The sequence below is a fragment of the Chionomys nivalis genome, chromosome 9 (assembly GCF_950005125.1).
Source record: "Chionomys nivalis chromosome 9, mChiNiv1.1, whole genome shotgun sequence".
Lineage (NCBI taxonomy): Eukaryota > Metazoa > Chordata > Mammalia > Rodentia > Cricetidae > Chionomys > Chionomys nivalis.
The window spans coordinates 60,082,951-60,109,358 of record NC_080094.1 but is presented as its reverse complement, the minus strand read 5'-3'; the positions used below and the strand labels follow the sequence as shown (position 1 = coordinate 60,109,358).

Sequence of the window (26,408 nt, the reverse complement as noted above, 5' to 3'; positions counted from 1 at the left end):
AAATACAGGAAAGAGCCTGAGGAATATAAATTTTAATGACAGTAAGAATGAACTGTTTAAAATTCAGATCTGATCAAGTCATTTTCTCCTCCCTCCGTGCCAAATTTATTTAAGTATATTTGACAGTTTAAAATCATGTATACTTAAAGTATTCAACTTAATAATTTTATATATATATACTTTAAGTTTTCATCACATTAAAGCGAGTTAACTTTCTATCACCTTGCATAACTGTATTTATTTTGGGGAGTGGGTGCTAAGGACTGAAACCAGGCTCTCCTGCTGCTAGGCAAGTGAACCCCACATATCCCAAGTGCTACTTAATGTTTTCAACTTGGTAAAACCCCCTCCTGAACAAGGTATGTGGTCCATGCCTATAATCCTATATTCTGGAGTCTGAGACAATAAGGATACCAAAAATCTGAGGCTACCTTTGGCTATATACTGAGTTTGGGGCCAGCCTGAGCAACAAGGTGAGACACTTCCAACTGTCCCTCTGAAAAGTAAAGATTTACCCTCTTTAGTCTATAAGTCTACATAATTTTTATAGGTCAGTTAATCATAATATAATGTCAAAGCCATTACCCAAATAAAACCTGAAAGTTTATAAAATGTAAAAACACTGGAAAGTTCAAGTGCACAAAACAATACCATTAGCTATCACACAGCGCTGCACATGAGATCATCAGAATTCGCTCATGTTGTACAACTAAAAATGCAAACCCTTCTTACTCAACAGTTTTGTACTTTTCCCTCGAGTTTCACATTTGTAGATTCTACATGTAAATGAAGTTATGTAGTATTTGTCCTTTTCCTGTTTCTAGCACTGTTGATTGAAAAGATTGTCTGTTCTTTTGTGTGCTACTGGCACTCTTGCAGAAGTGGATACAGAGGTATGGACTGACTTCTGGATTCTTTGTTTCATACTCTAGTCCATCTGTATAATCTTTTTGATGTATGATTTTTATGTATAATTTTCTGTATTATTTTTAATGGTAACATCATATTGAAAAATAATATAAAATACAAGAAACCATAGATATATATTTGAAATCATTAAGTATAATTCATAGCTTTGTTACTGCTCACGTTTGATTTAGCTACTGATCTTCTGTTCTTTCCTATGACTCTGGGGTCTTTTTTAACAATAACAGTATCAATAAAATATATTAATAATATAACATAATATATTAATATAATATAACAATAAAATATTTTTAATAACTATACTATTATTTATTTTTAACACACAGCCACAGCCACAGTTTTCTTCCTTCCCCCACCACTTCTCTGCTCCCCATCCTCTTGCTGTGGACTATTTATCTATGTAAAGATGTGTTACATGTGCTTCTGTTGTCTTTGGTAATGATGCAAAGATGTGTTACATTTGTTTTTGTTGCCTTAGCTTAATTATGAAAAGATATATTGCCGATTCACCTCACCCACCTACAGCACCTGATTGGTCTAATAAAAAGATGAATGTCCAATTGGTGGGGAGAAAGAATAAAGAGGAGGCTTGAGAAAAGAGAAGGAGAAAAACAGTGAGGATGAAGGAGAAAGACAGGTACACACCCGGGGCGAGAGCTAGGCAGCTGCCTGCCAGACAAAGAGACAGCAGAAAAGCAAGATATACAGAAGGAAGAAAGGCAAAAAGCCTGAGGCAAGAGCTGGATAAAGAAAAAAGCAGGTTAATTTAAGCTAAAAGAGCTGGCCAGAAACAAGCCTATGGTAGGCTGAGCACTCAAAACTAATAATAAGTCTCCATGTCATGATTTGGGATCTGGTTGGTGGTTTAAAAGAAGCCTGGTTTCTTTAGAATCATGAATTATAGTCTCAATGTCCTTTATTTACGGCTAGAAACCAAATATGAGTGAGTACATCCCATGTTCCTCTTTTTGGGTCTGGCTTACCTCACTCAGGATAGTGTTTTCTATTTCCGTCCATTTGTATGCAAAATTCAAGAAGTCATTGTTTTTTACTGCTGAGTAGTACTCTAACATGTATATATTCCATACTTTCTTCATCCATTCTTCCATTGAAGGACATCTAGGTTGTTTCCAGGTTCTGGCTATTACAAACAATGCTGCTATGAACATAGTTGAGCATATACTTTTGTTGTATGTTTGGGCATCTCTTGGGTATATTCCCAATAGTGGTATTGCTGGGTCGAGAGGTAGGTTAACCCGACTTTCCTGAGAAACCGCCACACTGAGAAGCTAAATAAGAAGGTGAACCCAAAGAAAAACATATAAGCATCCTCCTGAATATTAACCTTCATCAGGCGATGAAAGAAGACAGAGACAGAGACCAACATTGGAGCACTGGACTGAAGTCTCACGATCCAAAGGAGGAGCAGAAGGAGAGTGAGCACGAGCAAGGAACTCAGGACCGCGAGGGGTGCACCCACACCCTGAGGCAATGGGGATGTTCTATCGGGAACTCACCAAGGCCAGCTGGCCGGGGTCTGAAAAAGCATGGGACAAAACCGGTCTCGCTGAACATAATGGACAATGAGGACTACTGAGAACTGAAGAACAATGGCAATGGGTTCTTGTTCCTATTGCACGTAATGGCTTTGTGGGAGCCCAGGTAGTTTGGATGCTCACCTTAATAGACCTGGATGGAGGTGGGTGGTCCTTGGACCTCCCACAGGGCAGAGAAACCTGCTTGCTCTTTGGGCTGAGGAGGAAGGAAGACTGGATTGGGGGAGGGGGAGGGAATGGGAGGTGGTGGCGGGGAAGAGGCAGAAATCTTTAATAATTAAATAAATTAATTAATATAAAATAAAAAAAATAGTGAAAAAAAAAAGAAGCCTGGTACATCCACTCCTCCTCCTTTTCTATTCAGAAAAGGGCAGGCCTCCCATGGAGAGCACCCAGAATGTCAATAGAGAATAAAGCTGCATTGAATCTCTTCATTTACTTTGGATAATATGTATATTTTAACAATTTTTAAGTCTTCTAAATCATTAACATCAGTTGTGCTTCTACTATTTTTTTCAATTTTTAAAAATAATTTTCAGTGTCCAAATCTTCTATCTCATTGGTTGAGATTATTCCTATGATATTTTATTCATGTTGTCATTTTAAATGAGGTTGTTTTCCAGATTTCATTTTCTGATTGTTCACTATTTGTATGTAGAGATGCAATTTCTTTTTAGTATGCTGATTATGTGTGATGAAGTTTTACTGGTTAGCCAATCTTAAAGTTTTGCTGAGTCTTCAGAGCTTCCTATATCCATCAGGATACCATTTGCAAACAGAAATAACTACTGTTTATGCCTTGGTGCTTTTTATTTATTTATTTTCCATTAATTGCTCCGGCTAAGATTTCTAGTATTATGCTGACTGGAGGTAAAAATGGGTAACCTTGCCTTATATTGTGGTCCTTGTCACACTTATACATGATAAATATATGAGCACCAGCATTCAACCATGTTCATTTCGTCAGTATCCTATGCTCCTAATGGATTATGGAATAAAGAAAAAGAAATGATAAGGGCTGTAGTTAGACTTTTACAGGGTGAGAATAACCTGCTAGAAAATGAAGAGCACACAGCTGAAAACACTGGCTACAGCCTGTCTCAGAACTTTTACCAAGAGATGCAATTTACCCCCTGCTTTTTAAGTACATTTACTCTGCATATTTTAACTTATACAAATTAGTTAGCATAAGATGAGAGATTAACAATAAAATATCTCTTCCATGTTAAGTGATTCATTAGAGGATAAATCTTATACATGTTATAACACACCTTTGATCTATACAGTTTTAATAGATTATGCTGTGATCTCAGCCAAAATGGGTTATCTCATTTTCAATCACTCCAAATAAGGACTATCTATATTATGAATATCACAGTGGTAAATTATCACATGTTATTTGAGCTCACTGCAAAGCTGACTCTGGAAACAGAGTCTTCCCCGCAACACCCCATGTTTTTCTTCAAGCATGTTTGTCTCAAAGTATTTCCCAATGGACTGGTAATGGACTGGTCTCATTGACTCTGTGGCAGAGAAGGAACCAACAGGCAAATAGCCAGAGTAAAAACACTGTCCTTGACAAGTGCTTGAAGGTAAACCATTTCTAACGGATGTTCCTATTGTTTATCCTCATGGTATAAAAGTGCCTGCAGTAGGAAAGAAAACTGGAAGCTCATTCATGAAGAGAAAGCTAAATTGGAAGTCCAGCTGAGCGTCTTGGCACCCCCACTTGATTTCTGCTGGATGTTTGTAATCTTGATTTGATGTTGCTAACTTTCTGGTGTTTTTAACAGCTTTATTTAGAAGCCTCACCCAAGAGTATCAGGAACCCCAGCTGAGTGTCCTGTCTATATCTGCAGGATGCTTTGAGAACCTTATTTCATGATGTTCTGCTGTCTATATACTATCTAATACCTATCAGTCTGTCTTGGTGTTTCTATTGCTGTGAAGACATACCATGACCATGGAAACTCTTATAAAGGAAAACATTTAATTGGAACTGGCTTAGAGGTTCAGAGGTTCAGTCCATTATCATCATAGTGGGAAGCATGGTGGCAAGCAGGCAGACATGGTACTTGAGAAGGAGCTAAGAGTTCTACATCTGGATTGGGAGGTAGCAGGATGAAAGAGTGAGACACTGGACCTGGATTGAGCTTCTGAGACTTCAAAGCCCACCTCCAGTGATAAACATCCTCTAAGAAGGTCACACCTATTTCAACAAAGCCACACCTCTTAATAGTGCCACTTCCTAGGAGACTATGGGAGCCATTTTCATTCAAACTACCACACTATCTATCATGGATCATTCTCTGGATCACAAAAAAATAGATAATGAAAGTAAATTTTGTATATTCATTAAATAATATGCTACACAGACAAAAATGACTTCCTGACTTCTTTTGGGAGATGTTGTCAATTAATTACTACATATTATCATGGGCATTGTTTTAGTGCAAGTTATCTGATATACCCTTTCCATATGTATGACAGAGAGGGTTAGCTTTTAGAGTAGCATGCATTATTGTAGGATCCTTTCACATCTATTTGTGAATATTGTATTTTTTTAATTTAAGAGGGATGATAATTAGAAGAGGTGAAGGCCAATAGATAGGTTTAAAATTCAAATTTTAAGGGCTGGGTTGGCATAGTTGGTAATGTACTTACCCTATACGATGATCCCCAGAACTCGCATAAAAATGCTGGGCATGGTGATGCCCATGTCTAATTACAGTGTTGGAGAGGTGAAGACAGGAAGATTCACGGGGCTCCCTTGTCAGACACTCTTTCCTAACTGGTCATGTCTAGGCCAATGAAAAGCTCCTTTGAAAGGAGGTGGATGGCTGTTACTGAGGATGACACTGCAGTTCTTGTCCAGCCTAAACACACATGCACAGACATGTGCACACCCATCCACATACAGCTGTGTATCCAGGTGCAAATGAACATACACATGCATAATGTATGACTATTTAGTAAACATTTCTTGAAATTTATATATACACAAATATTCCTGTATACACATATATAGTTAAGATAAATATTCACATATATCATATGTTTGAAGATATAAATGCAAAGTACTTTGAGTATGAAATCTCAATTTATTAAAAAATTTAAGGAACATATGCATATCAGAATCAGATATTACAAGGCTAACTTTGTTAGAACAGCCTCCCTTACATGAAAGAAAAATGTTCTAATATTAAAATAATCCAACCCAGTATTCCTTTTCTATGCTGTTATAATCTGTATTTCCATTTATAAAACTAAGAAAATGATGCTTCTCTTCAGAGATAGCCAGTTGTATGACTACTTATACTTGTTTTTCAAACTGATAATTATACCAAAAATACTTAAAAGTTGATATATAATCCTTGATTTTATTTCATAAGATGAAAATGATAAATAATTTATGATACAATTGGGTATGGTAAAACTCTGAAGCTTAAAAAATCTGTACTAAATTACTCTAAGTGAAGACAGAATACATTTAAATCAAAATTAACTATACTTTAAATCATATTAAATAATCTTTTTTAACAAAATAATTATTTGAACCAAGTTCAGGTATAAAAATTGTTAACCGTAGAATATAAAAGAATAACATAAATTGCTTCTAACCTTTGCTGCTTAGCATTCTTTCTAGAAAGACTATTACAATGCATGGTTTTAATTATGTCCATTATTATCCAAATGAATGACAGAAGAGTACAATGAGAGGGAGAAATAATTAACATGCCGTAGCATGGCTTATTTGGGCAGTCAGAAGCAGAATCAGAGTAAGGCTTGTATAGAAGTACCACCAGTGAGCGTGCGTGGGAGTGGAACCTGGCAACTGGGCAGGTTGCACAATTAAAGCACATGGCTAATTAGTATGGGCATCTCTTACTGTGAACCCAGAAGGTGAGACTAACAAGTATACATTAAATTTGGAAAGAAAATTCTAGTAAGCAGCTTTCTGAGAGAGAAGTAAAAGAATTTAAAAGCAATTCAAGCTACTTAAGAGAAATAGAAGACAGTAGTTACAAGAGATTATGCACTATGACCTTACCTGAAAGGTCAGAAGAGACATCTGTGCATAGCAAAAAGATAACATGGAAACAGCTCCATAGAACTGTTCACGAACCTGTTGAAAGTGTCTAGATCATTTAATAATACAGTATTTGAAAAATAAAGTACCAGAGATGTATTGTTGGGGAATGAAAAATCTGAGCTATAAAGGGACAAAGAGTAAGAGGAGGCCAAAGCCCAGCATGAGTGAAGGTGCTGGGCTCCTCAGCCAAGACTCAAGGCAGAGGTGAGGGTAGCAGGGCACTTATGGGGCCTTGTGCTGCACTGAGCTGTGCGGCTCAGCCTGTGGGGAAAGGACTACTCCAAGGACACTCGGAGAATAACTAGCGGTGCGGGGGCAAGAGCAATTTCCTAGGGGAAAGACGAGAGCAACTTGAGAAATTCCACAGCAATAAATCACCATGGCCAGATGGTGTTCAACTGAGAATTTCTGAAGGAAATAAAGTGTGACATGGCCGAGCATCCGAAAACCAGCAACTGTTTCTGAACGGTGCTGTTTTGGTAATATGAAGGCTTTCGTTAGGAAAGAGCAACAATAAAATTAAGATTTATAGAGGTAAAGATGAGAAGCTCTTGTGTTGATAATGGAGAAACTGATAGAGTCTAATTAAGAATAGCTTGCTTCTACATCAGGATAAGGTTAACTGACTGAGGTCAAATCACCCACTGAGTCTATAAAGAGAACACTGTTTCTCTCCATCCTATTAAACTTATCAGGAAATGTCAATAAAATACTAGATAGAAGCAAACCAGTAAATGTAATTTATTCGGGAATTCCATGAAGCTTTTAACAAGGTCACATGAGACTGTTGGGGGAAATAAATAAGCACAGTCTTCAGGAAGAGAGGCCACAGGAGAAACTTGGGCCATTAATTGTAAAACTTGCTAAGCAAGGAAAACAAAGTTTCAGGGACAATTTCGCTTTTGTTCCCTACATTGGGTCTTAGGCATCTTTTAATGTTAACCAAAAGGGTACACGACTTAAAGTCTATGCTCAAAATCTGAAGAAAGGAAATGGAATTCCCTGGTAACATAGATTTCCTTTTTATTAGGAAGAGAAGGATCTCATCAAGGTCAAGAGGCACAGGTTTCGATCCTACTGCACGTCCTGGCTTTGTGGGAGCCTAGGCAGTTTGGATGCTCACCTTACTAGACCTGGAAGGAGGTGGGAGGTCCTTGGACTTCCCACAGGGCAGGGAACCCTGACTGCTCTTCGGGCTGATGAGGGAGGGGGATTTTATTGGGGGAGGGGGAGGGAAATGGGAGGCGGTGGCGGGGAGGAGGCAGAAATCTTTAATAAATAAATAAAAAAATGAGGCATGGTGATCGTGTGGAAGGAAGATGAGCTCCCAGATCAAAGAAGTAAACCAAAGTCTAACATGTAATAGAGGGAAAGAGGCAGATAACAAAGCTTATATTTGTGCAATGGAATCTGAAAGAAAATTCACTTTAAGTTACTTATCACTATGCCGGGTATAAGCAACATACTTAAAAGAGAACAAGCGTAGCTGTTAGTACCGGTAGACTGATTTTACATATCGAGTTAGGGCTGTTTCCCTCAGCAGGGTCAGTTTTGGACACTATATTTACTTTACACTATACACTCATTTGTCCATGACCAGGCTATTTAAAATAATTTTGTAAACTATCTTCATAGCCGGTAGTATGTAACTCAAAAGTTGAAAAAGGGAAGCCAGTCTTCATCCTTCAGTTCGCCAACCTTTGTTTATCTTTTCTTTCTCAAAAAAGAGCACAATTATATAGGGAAAAGCAAGGGCCAGAAGTAGAAGAGTGAAATCCATGCAAAGGCTTGAGGCACCCTCCTAGGACATTATATGATGGCACCAGATGCAGGAAAGCTCCCAGAATAAACCAAGACTTCTGTCACCTGTCACTTTGCCTTGCTCTTAGCACTTTCCTATGAAGCCACAAAAAAACACCAGCAGTCTTTGGGATATTGCAGATTGCTACTAAAATCCCAGTTCTCTTTGGCATAGTAAACTGTTGCCTCCATCTCAAGCTAAATACACAACTCCTTAAACAGTGCTCATGCAGCACCACTGCTGTCCTTTTATTGTTCTGGTAACTCCCTGCTCAGTGAATTACAGTTGTTTCTCTGTGCCATCTTCAAAATAGTCACACTTCTTGAAGAAGCAATTTCAAACCATAGTAAGGAAACACACAAAAAATGTTAAGGGTTTTTTTCTTCTGTATTTATGGGAATTTCTATTGCTAATGCATTGTTATCTCTGTGTTTAGGGTGTCTTTATATTAATATTGTCTACAAAGACCCAACTGTTTATATCATCTCTCTCTTAAATTACTAGACCAGCAATCTTAAATGTAACTACTACTCATAAAACACAATACTCCATATTAAGTTATTAATTCCACTCTGCCAATCTGCTTAGCTGTTTTGCCACTTCAAACTACAACTGTCACAAATTAAGCATAATGTAGAAAATTGCTAAGGCTGTTTCTCAAGGGTAGCAGTTAACATTATCTGTTTTATACCGTATACACATACCTGCTGAATGCTCCCTGGGCAGCTGCAGTAGCTAAGTCTATCCAATGAATATGACTCGGGACTGATTCTATTATCAAAAGTATTAGAATCTCAACAACCTCTAAGCTATCAACAATTTAAAGATCATGCGATTTAAGCACACATTCGCATAGTAAGAAGGGTTAGATAAGGAAATAATGATGTCAGTATCAGGGGGTCTTACACAGTTGATGCTGACTTATTATCAAGTTCATATTACATCCATTTGCTTAACTCTTTTGTTTTCCATGTTGTAGGTACAGTCTGACATCACATAGGATAATGACTTAGAAAAGTGCAAGTACATGAAATCACATTTTAAGTAGCAGCAGGATGCAATGTGAGATTGGTTCAGCCCTTAAAGGCTTGGCTCAAAACCAAAAATATAAGAAAGCAATCAGAAATATTTTCTTGTATGTAATTTTTATGAGTTATAGCTGTAAAACCAAAGTAGTCACTTAACTGGAGTGGTAGACTATTGGAGAAAAGAAAAAAGTCTCATCGTCATAGGTTTAGGGTTAGGGATTAATATTTTATTTTGGAGCTGAGTCTAAGAGTAAGTTAATTACTAAAATTTGAAAATAAATGAAAAATTATCATAAATTGTATTTCAAACATGTTCAAATATTTCAAATCTCTTCAAATATGTTGCTGCTCAAGTGAAACTGGAACTGTCTCAGTAAAAATGAAGGGACAAAGACAGAAGGGCTTTGGAGTCATGGTGACAGTGACAAACGCAGAGGGAGGATCTGAACGGACACACTACTAGCAGGGTTCAGTTTTTCCTGTCTGATGTCCACTGTGGGCTAAAACAAACAGTAGTGGTAATGCACCTAAAGATAAACAGGAAACCTTTACTTATTTTTTTTTTTGTGACTCAATATGTTAAACAGCCTCCTTGGTTTAAAAAAATGCAATTATGAACTACAGCTGAATGGCCCCAGAGCACACTGACTCCATTAAATTTGCTTGTGTCTAATTATACCTGCCCAAGGCAGGTGAGAAATGCATACTGATAAGATCTTTAAAAAAAAAAAAAACTGGCACTAAAAAAAAATGAAATAAAATCACCGTTTTCTAATCAAATTGCTATCTAAAACTATTGTTGTATTTGCTCTTTAAGACCCTTATAAAGCTAGGCTTTGTGAAACATCATTATAATTATGTTTTAAAGTGTTTGGTGGAAATATTTCCTTTTAGGAAACCTAGTCTAAATCATCAATGTAAGCCATCACCATGTCAATCACAAATGCCTTTCTTACATCTTTCAAGTTTAACATTTGAAAGCTAGTTTAAAATGTTATTATTTAGAAGCAGCAAGGCTGCTAAATGTTTCCTAGGACATGGAACTGCTATATCTTATCTGAAACATCCTCAGCAAGGCAAGAACAGGAGGCTGGCAAGTACAGAAGAGAAGTACAAAGCCCCATGATTAATCACAGTTTAGATAATGACTTTTTATGGATCTATCAAAAAAAGCTCATCTACAATAAATAAATAAACAAACAAACAGGATAAAGAGAAAAAATCTAGAAGATTACTTATGTACTTATCTTCGAAAGCCTTTGTAGGAAACATCAATGGGCAAAAGACCACATTCAAAAGGAAAATCTGAGATGCTACAAGGAATGACATGCAGAAATATCCCTAAGCTTTTAGGGCACCTATATATTACCTACATAAAATAGGTAGCAAAAATCAAAATAATAGCGGGCCACTAGTGAGATGAAGAATAAAACAGTGTGGTATGTACCTTTAATCCCAGGCCCAGGAAGGATGACTATGAACCCTGTCTGTCTGAACCAGTTATTAAGACCTGGATAAAAAAAAGTAAGCTAGCTGATAAGCAAACAAACACACAAGCTTGTGACACTCCACTCCCCTACATAAAACAGACATAAAAACACAAGTAAAATATAAACAATTTAAAAATATACATATAAATCATGAGGCAGATGAGTCAAAATATTTCAAGGCTTGTGCTAGGTAAAATATAGTTACAATGATGATAAATGCTGTGTTCTCCATAGTACCATGAAAATGGATTTCAAATGAAAGAAAAATTAGTCATACTGAGGAAAGGGATTCTCACCAGCAAAGCTATACTGAAGAATATTAAAGTGAGTTATTGAGGCAGTAGGAAGCTTTCACAGAGTTAAACGAGTACATTAGAGGAGAATAAAGTGTAGTGAGAGGGAGAATACAGGCAATATACATAAATGTTATAGAAACAAAATAATACACTGCAAGGACAACATGAGTCTAGATTAAGATGCAAGGTAACTATAAAGTACATGTACAGTACCCACTAGACAAGAATAAAAGTAATATTTAAGTAGTTAACTAATAAATGTAATAATGGAAGGTTTAGTTAAAAAAAGTTAAGGAAAAAAGGAAAATCATATCAAATACCTTTTATAATTCAGATAAATAATAAGTTGACTATACAAATCTGAATCCAGTTGGAAGCGACAAAGAAAAGCTCAACTACAGAATCCTTCCAAGATGAATGTGAGCAGAAGAGAGCTGAGGACAAAGTAAGCATGAAAACCCTAACAGAAGGCCGTTTAGTCATCAGTGTCAGGAAGCCTACACTGTGAGGTTCAAGTATTTGAAAACAAAGGGGCTTTCTACAGGGAAAGTCTCCGACAACATGAATCCATGCGCAATCAGCAGTAGGTTGGCCTTTCGTCTTGCTCATTTTACACAGGAGTTCACTTCGTAGCCCTGGCTATGCTGTAACTTACTACAGACAAGCTTATCCCTATAGTCAACATTTAGAAAGTATTTTTGAAAGACAAGTTTTGATGAAAAATCACTTTATCTAAGAGAAATAAACACTACTGTAGAATGTAGTACATTTACACAATGGAGTACTACACAGCATTAAAAAATAATGGCATCCTGAAATTTGAAGACAAGTGGATAGATCTAGAAAAAACTGAGTGAGGTAACCCAGACCCAGAAAGCAAATATAATATGTCTTCACTCGTGTCTTTTAGACATAAAGCAAAGAAAAAACAGCCTACAAGACACAATCCCAAAGAAGCTAGACAACAAAGAGGACTAAGAGAGGCATACATAAATCTACATAGGAAGGTGAAAAAGACAAGATCTCCTGAGTAAATTGAGAGCATGAGGGTCACAGGAGAAGGCAGAAGAATAGAAGCAAGGTAGGGAAAGAAATGAAGAAAAATGTATAGCTCAATAGACACAATAATGTAAAAAATTATGTAGAATAAAAAAACAGAAAAAAGAGAAATAAACACTGATGAAGCTGAAGTCTATCTAACAGAGAAAAGGAATCTCTAATAAAAGTTTACCCCAAGGAAATTTCCATGTCCAGATGGCTTAAGTAATCAACACTTTGGAATACTAAGAAAGAATTAATACTAGTCTCATAGGGAATCTTTCAGCAAACAGAAAAGGAGGAAGCACATCAAGGCTTGTGTCATGAAGCCACATTACCCACACCTGTCACTACTATGAAAGAAAATTCTACATCAGTCTTCTCACAAACATGACTACAAAAAAATCCTAAATAGGGCGAAGAAAATGAATCAAGCACTCATTATTGTCATCAGGACGTCTCCCAGCAGTGTAGGCCATATGAGCGTGCAAGATTTACAAAAAGTAGTGTTGTAGGAGGCTACTTGTTTGTTCTTGGCTGCTCAGTCCTGAGATAACCACACAGAAACTGTATTAATTAAGTCACTGCTTGGCCCATTAGCTCTAGCTTCTTACTGGCTAACTCTTACATCTTAATTTAACTCATTTCTATTAATCTGTGTATCACCACATGGCTGTGGCTTACCGGGTAAAGTTCTATCAGGCATCCTGCACCTGTCTCCAGCAGGGATACATGGCTTCTCCTCACTCTGCCTTCTTTCTCCCAGCATTGTTTAGTTTTTCATGCCTACCTCTATTCTACCCTATCACAGACCAAGGATTTTCTTTATTCATTAACCATTAAAAGCAACACATATACAAAAGGACTTCCCACACCAAAGCAGAATTCCCATTTTGTTGATCAGACCATTTGTGACCATGCTTGTTATAAATGTCAACACAAGTTAATTTTCTTCAGAGAGCATTTTTAGGAAATAATGATTATATAATTCTACTTTGGCAAAGACCTCAGTACCAAAACAACAGATGTAAAGACAAATTTAGATAACAGTGGGCCAGGCAAAAGAGCATGAAATCATCAGTATAACCAAAATGGCCAAGGGTATGAAGCGCTTTAAGTTTAAAAAGGTAGAGGCAGTGATTTCTTAATACAATTATCAAAGGATGAATCTACAAAAATGAATGCATTGAACTATACCAAAATTTACAAGTTTTCTGTTTCAAAGTGTATTATCAGAGAGTGAAGAAAAAAACAGGAGAATATAAACAGCTCTGTTGTAATAGTGGCAAACTGGAAACTACTGTACAGTGTCAACTAAGTTAAATTATATTGCTATAATGGAACAACAATATCTTGTCATGACAGTGTACATAATACTACTGTCTCCAAAGTGGGGATGACTCTCAATAACTACATTTGAGCTAAAGAACTCACAGACACAGTAGAGAATACAGTATGCTTCTGTTTGTAAAACATTACAAATCTATGATGAGGTACTAGCGTAGCAAGTGTGAGACCCTGGGTTTCTTTCCTTCCTTCCTTCCTTACAAAAGTTTTAAAATTGAAAGAAAGAAAAACTAACAAAATTACGTGTGATTTTTGGAAAGGGCAAGTGTCAATGAAGACAATGATTATAATACTATCTAAATTAGGAAGTTTGGTTCAGTTATGTTATATTTCATCAAAGTATATACTTCACTTAGCATTGATGTATTTTTTATATTTTGGTTGTGAGCCTAGCCTTTAACGGCTGAGCCATCTCTCCAGCCCGCATTGATGTATTTTTGTACTTATGTTTTAACAAAATTTCTTAAAGAATAAAATATGAAGAACGTCTACATAATATGAACAAAAATCTCTTACATAAAATGCAAAGCAAAAACGGTATGCTACAGATCAATGTGTGGAAAAAGATACAATTCATAAAACAACAAAAAAGAGAGCAGAATATTTCTATAAATATAGTCATAAAAATTCTGAAAGATGATCAATTATCACTTATGTTTGGAGCTATGGGAAGGGGATGGCTAGCTAAAGAAATGAAAACAAAATACTTAGAATCCTTTCCTTTGAAAATGTGTGGTGTAATAATATTTTCTTTCAATCTCATTGACATACAATCAAAACCAAACATTTCTAAAAAGTTAAATTTCCTTAAATTCTTCAAGGTATGGTTGTTTAAATGGTAGTAGGAAGAAAATCCTTTACATAATAAGATGTTAATACTTAAAAACTTAAGTTCACTAGTACGTGTCAGACACGATTGTGGGCAGGAAAGGTGTAAGGGCAGATCCATTTAGCCTTTTATTACCAGCCAAGCTTTGGGTTAGGATTCCTTCACTATGGCCCCAATACATCCTTTTGGAAAGGTAGTATATATTCTACGTCAATTTATGTTGGAAATTTAAAATTTGCTTTTATATTTTATCAGTGTTTACAGTTAGATTACCGCAAATCTTGAGACTCTTTGGACTTTTAAGCAGAGTTGAGACTGAAAGATTATGAGGACTTTTGAAGCTGGACTAAATACAGATTGCATTATGATATGGCCATGAGCCTTTGGGGACCAGGGAGTGGGATGTGATAGTTTGAATAAGAAATATCCCCCACAGAGTCTGATATTTGAACATTTGACAGCCAGCTGGTGACATTGCTTGGGGGATGTCACAGAACCTTCCAGAGGTGTGTCCTTGCTGGTGGAAGGACATCATTGGGGAGCAGGGCTGTGCTTTGAGAATTTATACAATTGCCCACTTCCCATTTGTTCTGTTTCCTGACATGATATCTAGTTCCCTGATCTTGCTGCCATGCCGTTTGCTTCCATGCCTTCCCTCCATGCTGGACTCTTACAATACTTACTGCTTCTTCCACAGGTTGTTTTTCATCATCGTGTTTTAACGCAGCGACAACAAGTTACCAAATATATACACCAAGATTACACAGGATACTTATTGGGGATCTATCTTATATGTTCATGTAGAATCGAATCTTTTCTTCTTTTCTACTACCATGGGATTGTTCTGTAAAAAATGTTTTTTTTAAACCATAAGAGTTTTACTTATTATTTTTTTTCAGATTATTTTAATGAATTAAAGTTGATAGGAAACCTATACTGTAATGTATATATTTATATGCATATATAATGTTTATATATATATAAACATAGTAGTGTTTGTTAGAATAAATTTCACACATGTATACCTTCAGGTAGTGAATAGAAGTCACATGCTATAAATATTAAAATCATATTAAACTTTTGTTATGTAGATACAAAAGACAAATAAATTAATTCAGTTGTATTTTTTTTGTCCAAAGATTTAAAACCATTAACTCGCCACTTCTATTTCCCTCCTGAAGCATAAACTAAATAAAGACACAGCACTAGTTATGTTTAATCACAAAGGGGGCAATGTTGAATTCTGTGGCTCTGTCCTTCCAATGAGGCCCTAATGCCGTGGAAGATCTGGTAGTGAAAGAGACATGATATCTTCCAGCATGGTATAGGATGAGTACAGCACGTATCATCTTAGAAAATCCAGGAGAGATTAAGAATCCAGGAAAGCAACAGAGCACATTCTGCACAGCTTCACACAGAAGCCCAGCAGTAAATATGGCTTCAACGCAGGCTTTAAGAGCTGCCCAGAAGACTGTTCATAAAAGAGAACATCTTGTCAATCATTCTCATCTTAGCAGCGAAAGAGAGCAGCTGCTCACTGAGCACACAAGGCCTTCCACTGGAATACACCACAGCTTTAGCAGACAGAGCAGAGCAGTGCTGATCAAGAAGTGCTAAGTGCCGCACACACGTCACCGTTCCTTAAGTATTATCTGTAAATATGAATTTATTCATGAAATCATCTCAGAGATGGGTGGGGTGGACACTCTGACGCGTGGTATGCAGTTTAGGCTTTGACACCCTGTACCTTCATTGCATTCTCTCTAATGGGTTCATGGATTAAATGTATTAGCCTCAAAGATGTTTCAAAAATGAATACAATGATATAAATTAAAAACGACAAACTCACTGTGTTTACACCTATCAAATAAAACTCCCAGATGTGCTTTTTCTTTTATGATCCTTGACAAAAAATAATTTCCTTTTAAAAATAACACAAAGTTATTCTCTTTTTGTATTATTCACAATGAATAACACAAGGTAAAAATTTGGTGTTAGTTATGTATCTTAAGAGGCTTCCAAAATGAAAAACACCAAACAAACTGCCCCTAACAACTCCTATATTTTCTGTTTTACATTACCCTTAATTCCAAATCACATAGACACTTAGAAAACCATAATATCAGTTTTTTATTGTTAAGTATATACTTCAAATGGGACAGATGTTCACTAGTACTGTCTTTGCATATATGTAAAGGGCAATTTTGAAATGTTCCCCCCTCTCTCTCTCACACACACATACACACACAGTGCTTACTTAACATTTGTGACTCCACGTGCTTATAACTAAATCACTGACCCCTCTTCAGTGCATATGTAATATGCATCCTTGGATTATTTATGCGGTAGTAGACAATAGTTTGAAAACTTGGTTCCATACCCAAAGCTGCTACTTTGATGATGATGGCTTCAATGTTAGACGCTATCATCTCTCGGAGCAAGTCTTCCTGGTTTCTCTGCCATAAGTAAGTCAAAGGCTGGAGATCAAGCCGTTTACATCTACAAAGTAAAAAGAAAAAAATTGACATATTAGGGATCCCAGCAATTTGATTTTAAACATAATGCTTCTTTCAATGATTTTAACTTTTAAAATGCTCTTTCTCCCCTTCCTACTCCTACTTTTTAAAATGCCTTGTGAAGCCAGAGAGGTGGCTCAAGGGATAAAGGCACTTGCTATCTGAGTTCATTTCTAGAAATCCCATGGTGGAAAGAGAGAAACATCTCCCACAAATTGTCCTTTGAACTCCATGTCCTTTGCACCATGGGATGTAGACATCTACACAGTCACAAACACAATGAAAAAAAAAACATAGTAAAAATTTTAAAATGCTTTGCACATTTAATTTTTATGGACTATAAACAAACATAAAAAAAATCAATCTCCAGGAAGACTGGAAATAATCAACTTTAGTTAAGACTTTAAGCTTAGAAATCAGTGTCAAAAAGCATCCCATGACAATTAATAATTATTCTCATTTTCAATACTTCCATAAATTGGCAAATAGGGAAAGGCATAGTTCAGTGGGAAGGGTGTGATGATTTCATGCATTACAAGTTTATCAGATTCTCCATACACTAAAAGCCAAGGGGGAAGAGGAGGTGAAAGATTCCTAACTGTTTTGAAACAGTTTGCCTAGGTTTCAGAAGGACTGATTTGCTAATAGAGATGTATTACCTATACCTTAGGCCATCATTTCAAAGTATTATTTATTTATGTTCTTGATTTAGATGAAACTCTCTAAGATGACTTGGCTTATCCAGGGGATATGGTCACTGGAAAGCTGCTCCTGTTCTGGTGGATCAGCACGCAGTGAAAGCATATGGACAGCACTATTCAGACTCAGTGCTACTGAAGAGAAGGCGCAGGGGCACTTGTGGGGTTCTATTCAGACTCAGTGCTACTGAAGAGAAGCACAGGGGCACATGTGGGGTTCTATTCAGACTCTGTGCTACTGAAGAGAAGGCGCAGGGGCACTTGTGGGGTTCTATTCAGACTCTGCCCATGAAGAGATGCACACTTGTGGGGTTCTGAGCAGAGTTTAGGAGGAAATACTGGGGTTATGGTAATATTTAGTTGTATACACACATGAATTTCTCAAAAAAAAATTTAAAAAATAGAAAACAAGTACGACTTTTGTTAATTAGGTAAACATATGTTTAGCTCTATAGAGCATCCATAACAGATGTGCTTGTGATTTGGGTACAATTATTTATTTTTTTATTAATTAACAATGCTTTTTATTTATTTATTTTTATATTCATTTTAAATTTCATCTATTTTATGTTCAGGCTGCAGCCTTCCATTCTCCCTTCCCAGTCTCCCCCACCCTCTCTTTTTCTGTCTCCCTTTAGAAAAAGGCAGGTCTCCCATGAATATCAACAAAACATGGCATATCAAGTTGCAGTAATACTAAGCACCTCCTCATGTATTAAGGCTGGGAAAAGTGACCCAATATGAGAAGTACAGTCCCAAAAGACAGTAAGAGTCAGAAACAATCCCTGTTTTAGCTGTTAGGAGTTCCACAAGAGGACCAAATTACACAACTGTAACATATATGCAGAGGGCCTAGGACAGTCTCATGCAGGCTCCCAGGTTGTTCATTCAGTCTCTGTGAGCCCCTATGAGCCTAGGTTAGTTGATTCCGTGAGCCTTCTCATGGTATCCTACAGCCCTCTGACTCCTCCACAAGACCCCGGAACTTTGCTTAATATTTGCCTGTGGGTCTCTGCAACTGCCTCCATCAGTTGCTAGATGATGCTCCTCTCATGACAATTGGGCTAGGCATCAATCTGGTCACAGCATATGGCCAATGCAGGCTACTTATCCACTATTATGTCCTCCCCACTGGAAGATCTTGGAATTATAACTCCTGCCTTTCACATTCTGAGCACACATTCAGATACTAAATTTGGTTCTCAATCCTCAATCCCAAAAATTATTTGTGATTTTAAAATATTAGAAAGATTAATGTTCTCTTACACATTTTCTACTCGCACACGTTGATAATCAGAAAGTATAGCACCTACAGATACCCCTTCTATTTCTTCTTTTTCCTGAAAATAAAAGAAAAACATATTAACTTAAAAAATAGGCATGTGGTTTATATCATGCTCTGAAAATTACACATGAACTGCATATTATCTAAGAAACCACCTTCAAACCAAAGTAATTACCTGCAAATACACATTTAGGACAATTATCTGTACATACATTGTAATCATCCTCCTAGTAGCAAAAAAGTAATTATTCCTTTACTTTAATTTTAACTACAGACCTACTTTCATTAAGAAAAGACTTAGGGCCAGGCGGTGGTGGCACACGCCTTTAATCCCAGTACTCAGGAGGCAGAGGCAGGCGGATCTCTGGGAGTTCTAGGCCAGCCTGGTCTACAAGAGCTAGTTCCGGGACAGGCACCAAAGCTACAGAGAAACCCTGTCTAGAAAACCAAAAAAAAAAAAAAAAAAAAAGGAAAGACTTAGAAGCAGTTCCAAAATGTTTTCACATTTATATACTTAATTTCACTGAAATTCTACCAAGGACAATATTTTCTCAGATTGAGTAATTTCTAAAATTTACACAATAGTACCATCAGATATGCTACACACTGGCTTCTGATCTATAGATCAGAAAAAGATGAGCAGTACAGAGGCATGTAGAATGCGGAAATCATTGAGGCACTGCCTAGTATCACACAGTAATAAAGAATCCTAACATACAGTAAGGAATGGATTATCACCAACACAGTCACAAGTGACAGTATCAGCATGGTCCAGTGGGTTAAAGACTTTGTCCAACATACTCATGAGTTTACTGAAGGAGAATGTAAAGTCACTGATAATCATGTTTGCAGAGGGCCTTGAGGCCAGAGTGAATCAAAAGGTAGAGAAGATCAATCGAGGATAAAGACTGATACAGAAAACTTAGGAATGTCAAAGAACAGTTCTAAAATGAGATTTACTGTAAAGAAGTGAAATATAGTTAACCAAGGGAGGAACAACACACACCATAGCTATGAACCAGAGAAATGTTATCTATGACAGAGACATGAAGGGAATGATAGGGGTAATTATTAATATGGTTCTGAGTAGAAATTCTCTGAATACTTGTAAGAGAAAATCTATCTTAGCATAGAGACTGATAGAAGGAATCACTTCAGAGAGATAACATCATTGGTAATACATTGGTTTACAATCATGGTAGCTCAACAACGGAAGTAAGAGTGTTTCACAGAAAACAAATCATGCTTCCAGGCACAAAAAATAATCCTAACATGCTGAAATAACAGTTTGTCCTAAAAGTATACTATAGTAAATAAACAAAGAATTATGCAAGAGAATTTTTTCCTGACTTTGAAGAATTTAAAATATACCCACTCTAATGAGAGAAAAATATCTTTCCAAACTGCCCCAAAATAAAATGATTATTTCTGTGAGATAACATTTCAGGAAAAGAGGTTTTCCCCAAATTTCCCCTATCAGCAACTTTGTGAAGCTCTTAACCATTCTTTAACCTCCCCAAACATTTTCTTTCCCTAAAAATTCTTCATTAATAGATCACATAGTAGGGAAGGTACCAAAAGATAAGCTTTTCAGTTCTCTTCCTGCTTTGTATCTCGGAAGTTCTAACCTAATAAATTATGAAGCACTGGATTATATGTGTGTGTATATAATAATTTATATTATATATGCATATTTAAATGCATGTGTAGTACACTGTTAATTATGGAAACAAAGACAAGGTAGAGGCATAGGCAAGAGCTTGCTATAAAGAACTTCAAAAGCAGAAGAAAACCCCCAAGAACCAGTAAATAAGACAGCATGAAATTAAAAGGCTCTGTACAGAAATGGGAACTATCAACAGTGAAGAGGCAGCATATAGAATGGAAGACAAACTATGCCAGCAATTTTTCAGACAAGGAACTAATGCATAGAATAGATTAAGAAATACAAAAATCAAGTTCAGTTTATGGCCATATTTGGAAGTCAACAGAGAGCCAATTTCTGGAGAATTTCTTTTTCCCACTCATAAAATAAGGCACAAAGTAAGCATATATTTAAAATGCAAATTCAGAGGGCTGGAGATGGCTCACCAGGTTAGAGTTAGAACTTCAATGTGAAAATTTTGTGGGGACACAACTAAGTCTAAAATTCTATCTAAAGAAGATGAGACTACAATTTGCACAAATATCTCAAATATCATATTATTATTTTCTTAATCATAGGAAAATCACTCAAAATTTACACATAGATATACATTCATTTCTTTATTCTATGTCCTGGCATGTTGGGAGGCAAAATTACTCATAGGTTTACTAACACCAATTTTAAAATTCTAGTGTGTCACACACATACACAGATATGTGTGTGTATATATATATATACACACACATACACAGATATATATATATATTATATACATATATTAGCACATTGGATGTGGATATGAGATTTATTACTGAACATGATTTGGTAGGGTACAGGGTGTACTGGACTATTACAGGGGATATATTTGCGCCTATAGCCATTAAGAATGAACCACTTCTTAGTAACTATATTTTCAATTCATTTGGATTATACTTGGTGAAGTTCTACTACTTTGAGATGTGGATCTTCTGGCAGTCAGGGAACTTGAACTTGGCTCTATGCAGAGGCTCAAACACTTATTCCTTATTCTGCGGCTTGGTGTAGCGGAACATGATGACCTGGCCAATGTGAATCCTCGGCACTGTTTCATGGGCCTTCCCAAAGAAAGGCACCATGCATACCTGTCTGGAGTCTGTCAGCCCCAGAACAGGACAACTTGTTGATTTGGAAGACATGAAAAGGGTGGAGCCTCACTTGAAATGAAACTCTATCATGTATTTGTTGGCACAAATCAGGCAGCCTCCAGAGCTTCGGCAATGAATTGCACATATATATCAGACACCATGTCGCCACAAATTATGAATTCACCGATTATTGCCTTCTTCCATTCTAAGCCAGAGGCAGATCATAGCACCTGGTACATCTTGACAGAAGTGAAACTTTGGATATGGCTTGCTCTTACAATACCATTAACACTGGGCAGGGCACTTGCCCATAACGACAATAGGGTCATCAGTGTTCCATACTATATTAAGAAAGGAGAAACATTTAAAAATATCACAGCAGGTATTCTTGGGGAATTAAAATCTTGTGGTCACGAATATAGAGGAATATAATGACTGTTGACATGTCTATGTAGCGCTTAATGGACTATAAACAAGAGCTACGTTGATGGAGATTAACATCATGAACTACTCTAATTTTGGCTTCTTGAGGCAAGGGCTTATGAAGCTCAGGTTGTCCTTGAGCTCCTCTGATCATCTGATCATCCACCTCCAGAGTGTTGGATCAGGAATGTACTATTAAATTTAACACAGGAACTATTTATTTTTAAATATAAAAATTACATTCCAAATACTAGACATTCAGAATTGTCTACTGTTTCCCTGTATTCTCCTTAGCATAGCATCTATATATAAAACCCCAAAGGAAAAAAATATGGCTGTAAAACTATAAATAACTTATGCACTAACATTTATACTAACATAAATTCGAACAGGTCTAATTGTCAGTCTCCACTTGGTAGCTACTTCTGAACCATCCATATTAAGCAAGTAAAAGATTCTGTGATGCCACTGGTGTTATTTTTAGCATAGAGAGATGGATAAGCATGGATCTACTTATTAGAGTTTATGAACTAGTATTCCAGAATTGTTAAGTACTCTTAAAAAGAGTACACCAAGAATATCTACATTCAAGGCTGGATGTGTACTCTTCTGTGATACGTAGCTAATGCTGTGTGTTCTTATTTATACACAAAGCTCTAGACAGGGATTACAATGATGAAGACAGGTGGTTATACATCAATAGGGATAATCTTAAGCAGAATCTAGCGGGTTTAAAGGTACAAATACAGAAGTAAGTTATAATTTTGCTCATTAATATTCACTGGACTCAATGTTGAATATTTGGCTCATGAAGCCTCCTGAATTGGAACTAAGATGTCTATTTTTGTCAATAATAATGAACCCTAATTATTCTAAAGTTGAGAAGATATGTATGCTGTATCTATCAGAGATACTATTTTCTTTGAAAAATGCCTCAGTTATCAGTATTATTCTGCTAATGAGTGCTTGCCTGTTGAGAAAAAAATGATCTGATGAATTTAAAGTGTTTTTTTTTATCTGAAAGGCATTCTAAAATTTTTAATATGACTCATTCATTAAAGACAAACTCTTGCATTATCTTCTAAGTAGTAATATTTGGACTTCTGGCAACATACCATTACTGAGTACGAAAGGAACCCTTATGAATATCAATGATGTTCTGCAGCCTAGATAACTAAACCAGATATGAATATGGCTGGTTAAGTACCATATGTTTTTTTCTTTAAGCTTCTAATTCTTCATTTATTCTAGACAAATAAAGAGAACCACAGAAACATACCATTTAAGTGAAATAATTTTAAAACTCCCAGATAAAGTTCACTCAAAAAATTGTTAAGTTAAAAATATTATTTTTTCTTAGCATAATCAATAGAAACATTCTAAAATGGAAAATGATCACCATCTGGCATTGTCCCATTAAACACTGAGCTCAAGACAGAATATTAGGTCACTAATTTGCAGTATTATCATCTTGTTTTATGAGATTTCTCTAAGAAATAAGGGAAAAAGTTGTTAAGGCAGAAAACTAAATGACAAAGAAATTGCAGTAGATAAAATAATTTGTCAGTGACTTCCATCTAAAAACAAACATTGCATTATTTTACTTCTGCTTTTTCACCTGATTTGTGATAGTGTGACATCACTTCAGCCCAAACTTTTACATTATCAGTCTGAAAAGAATTAAGTGTCTTTCTTTAAGGCCCAAGGCATTTTTGTTGATAGAATAAGGCAGTTTATTGCTAATGTTTTTGAGGAACCTCCTCTGCTAACTTCCACAGTGGTTGCACTAATTTACACTTCTTCTAACAGTGTATAAAGAGTCCTTTTGTGTGTGTGTTGCGGAACAATTTTATTTTCCTGGATGATAGCTATTCTGACAAGGCAGGCATTGTGAACATTTCTCTGAAAGTTCCCTTGAAGGAATGCTGGGAAGAGCCAATGAAAGAATGCTGTTTGTTTGTTTGTTTTTGGGTTTTTCTTTGTTTGTTTGTTTGAGACAGGGTTTCTCTGTAGCTTTGGAGCCTGTCCTAGAACTAGCTCTTGTAGACCAGGCTGGTCTCGAACTCACAGAGATCCACCTGCCTCTGCCTCCCAAGTGCTGGGATTAAAGGCGTGCGCCACCACCGCCCGGCAGAGGCAGGCGGATCTCTGTGCGTTCGAGACCAGCCTGGTCTACAAGAACTAGTTCCAGGACAGGCTACAAAACCACAGAGAAACCCTGTCTCGAAAAACCAAAAAAAAAAAAAAAAGAAAGAATGCTGTTAATGATAAGCACAATAGTTGCGAATAGTGTGCAGATAAATCCAAGGTGAGTTAGTGAATACTGAAACGCGTGAAGCTTGGTTTATTATCTTCACTTGTCTCCTTTTATTGAAAAGATATTTTTCAATATTTCACATAATACATCCTGACTACATTTTCCATTCCCTCTACTCCTACCAGGTCACCCCCACCCCTCCTCCCACCAAGATCCATTCACTTCCTATACAATTTCCATCAAAACTCTAATGCAATTTTCACAGAAATTTAAAAAAAAAAACCTTAAAATTCATATGGAAACAAAAAGATTCAGAATAATCTTTTTCAATGGTATTACTATTACTTAAAGTCACACTACAGAACCACAGTAACACATATAGCATGGTACTGTCATAAAAACAAATTCACTGGTCAATAGAACACAACCGAGGATCCATGCTCCTATAACCACCAGTATTTGACAAAGGGGCCTGAAATAATACAGTGAAGAAAAGACAAACTGATTAGCGAGTGTCGAATTGTGCAGAGTCTATGGCAGATGTGGTCCCAGTGCTGTGATGCTAAGGTGAACAAGCCCCCATCCTTAGCTCATAAGCTATCTCCAACTGATAATCATTCAAAATGAGAAAATTTACAAGTCTCACTGGATACACAAACCACACTCAAATGCAGCCCCCTTCCCAGCAGCAAATGGCTAGCAGACAATGAACTCAATAGTATTTCTAGAGTTTTTTTGGTCTCACAATGCTGTGACTGGGCATTTTTTTTTTAACCTTATAGATATTTGGCTTAAACATTATGGTTTCCACTTCTGTTTTTATAGGATTTTCTGTGTGTGTGAATGTGGGTGTCTCAGAACTGGTATTTCTTGTGGTTTTTCTTTGACTCATTTGTTTTGTCCTATACCGGTTTGTTTTCATTTCATCTTATTTTATGTATAGTTGTTATTAATAATATTTTAGATGCCTGTTTGGATTCTAATAAGAGAGAAAGGAAGGGAGTGGATTTGTGTGGGGAGGTAAGTAGGGAGGATATGGGAGGAATTGGGTGATAGAAAACCAATATACAGTATGAAAGTCTGACCTATTATTATTTTTTTATTTTTTATATTTTCTTTTTTATAATTGAAAAAAAAATTTCCGCCTCCTACCAGCTTCCCATTTCCCTCTCCCCCTCTCCCTACTCCTTTCGCCCTCCCTCTCCAGTCCGAAGAGCAGTCAGGGTTCCCTGCACTGTGGAAAGTCCAAGGTCCTCTCCCCTCCATCTAGGTCTAGGAAGCTTAGCATCCAAACTGGCTAGGCTCCCACAAAGCCAGAACATGAAGTAGGATCAAAACCCAGTGCCATTGTCCTTGGCTTCTCATCAGCCCTCATTGTCCGCCATGTTCAGAGAGTCCGGTTTTATCCCATGTTTTTTCAGTTCCAATCCAGCTGGCCTTGGTGAGCTCCCAATAGATCAGTCCGTCTCAGCAGGTGGGTGCACCCCTCACGGTCCTGACTTCCTTGCTCATGTTCTCCCTCCTTCTGCTCCTCATTGGGACCTTGGGAGCTCATTCCGGTGCTCCAATGTAGGTCTCTGTCTCTATCTCCATCCATCGCCAGATGAAGGTTCTATGGTGATATGCAAGATATTCATCAGTATGGCTATAGGATAGGGCCAGTTCAGGTTCCCTATCCTCAGCTGCCCAAGGAACTAACTGGGGACATCCCCCTGGGCACCTGGGAGCCCCTCTAGGTTCAAATCTCTTGCCAACCCTAAGATGGCTCCCTTAATTAAGATATATACTTCCCTGCTCCCATATCCACCCTTCCTTTATCCCAACCATCCCATTTCCCCAAGTGCCCCCCATCCTCCCCTTCTCACTTTTCTCTCCCCATCTCCCCTTACCCCTATTCCACCCCACCCCCAAGATCCCAATTTTTTGCCCGGCAATCTTGTCTACTTCCCATATCCAGGAGGATAACTATATGTTTTTCTTTGGGTTCACCTTCTTTTTTATCTTCTTTAGGATCACAAATTATAGACTCAGTGTCGTTTATTTATGGCTAGAAAC

The 26,408-nt window shown here is 36.9% G+C and overlaps 1 protein-coding gene across 1 annotated transcript in view; it reads right to left on the bottom strand.

Moving 5' to 3' along the window:
- Nucleotides 1-26,408, bottom strand: part of Dph6 (diphthamine biosynthesis 6) — a 114,699-nt gene that overhangs the window by 19,226 nt on the left and 69,065 nt on the right. The window contains exons 4-5 of the mRNA XM_057780837.1: nucleotides 18,886-18,959; nucleotides 16,786-16,904 (exon numbers count right to left, since the gene is read on the bottom strand). Coding sequence (XP_057636820.1) covers nucleotides 16,786-16,904; nucleotides 18,886-18,959 — 193 coding nt within the window. The remainder of the gene's footprint in view (nucleotides 1-16,785; nucleotides 16,905-18,885; nucleotides 18,960-26,408) is intronic.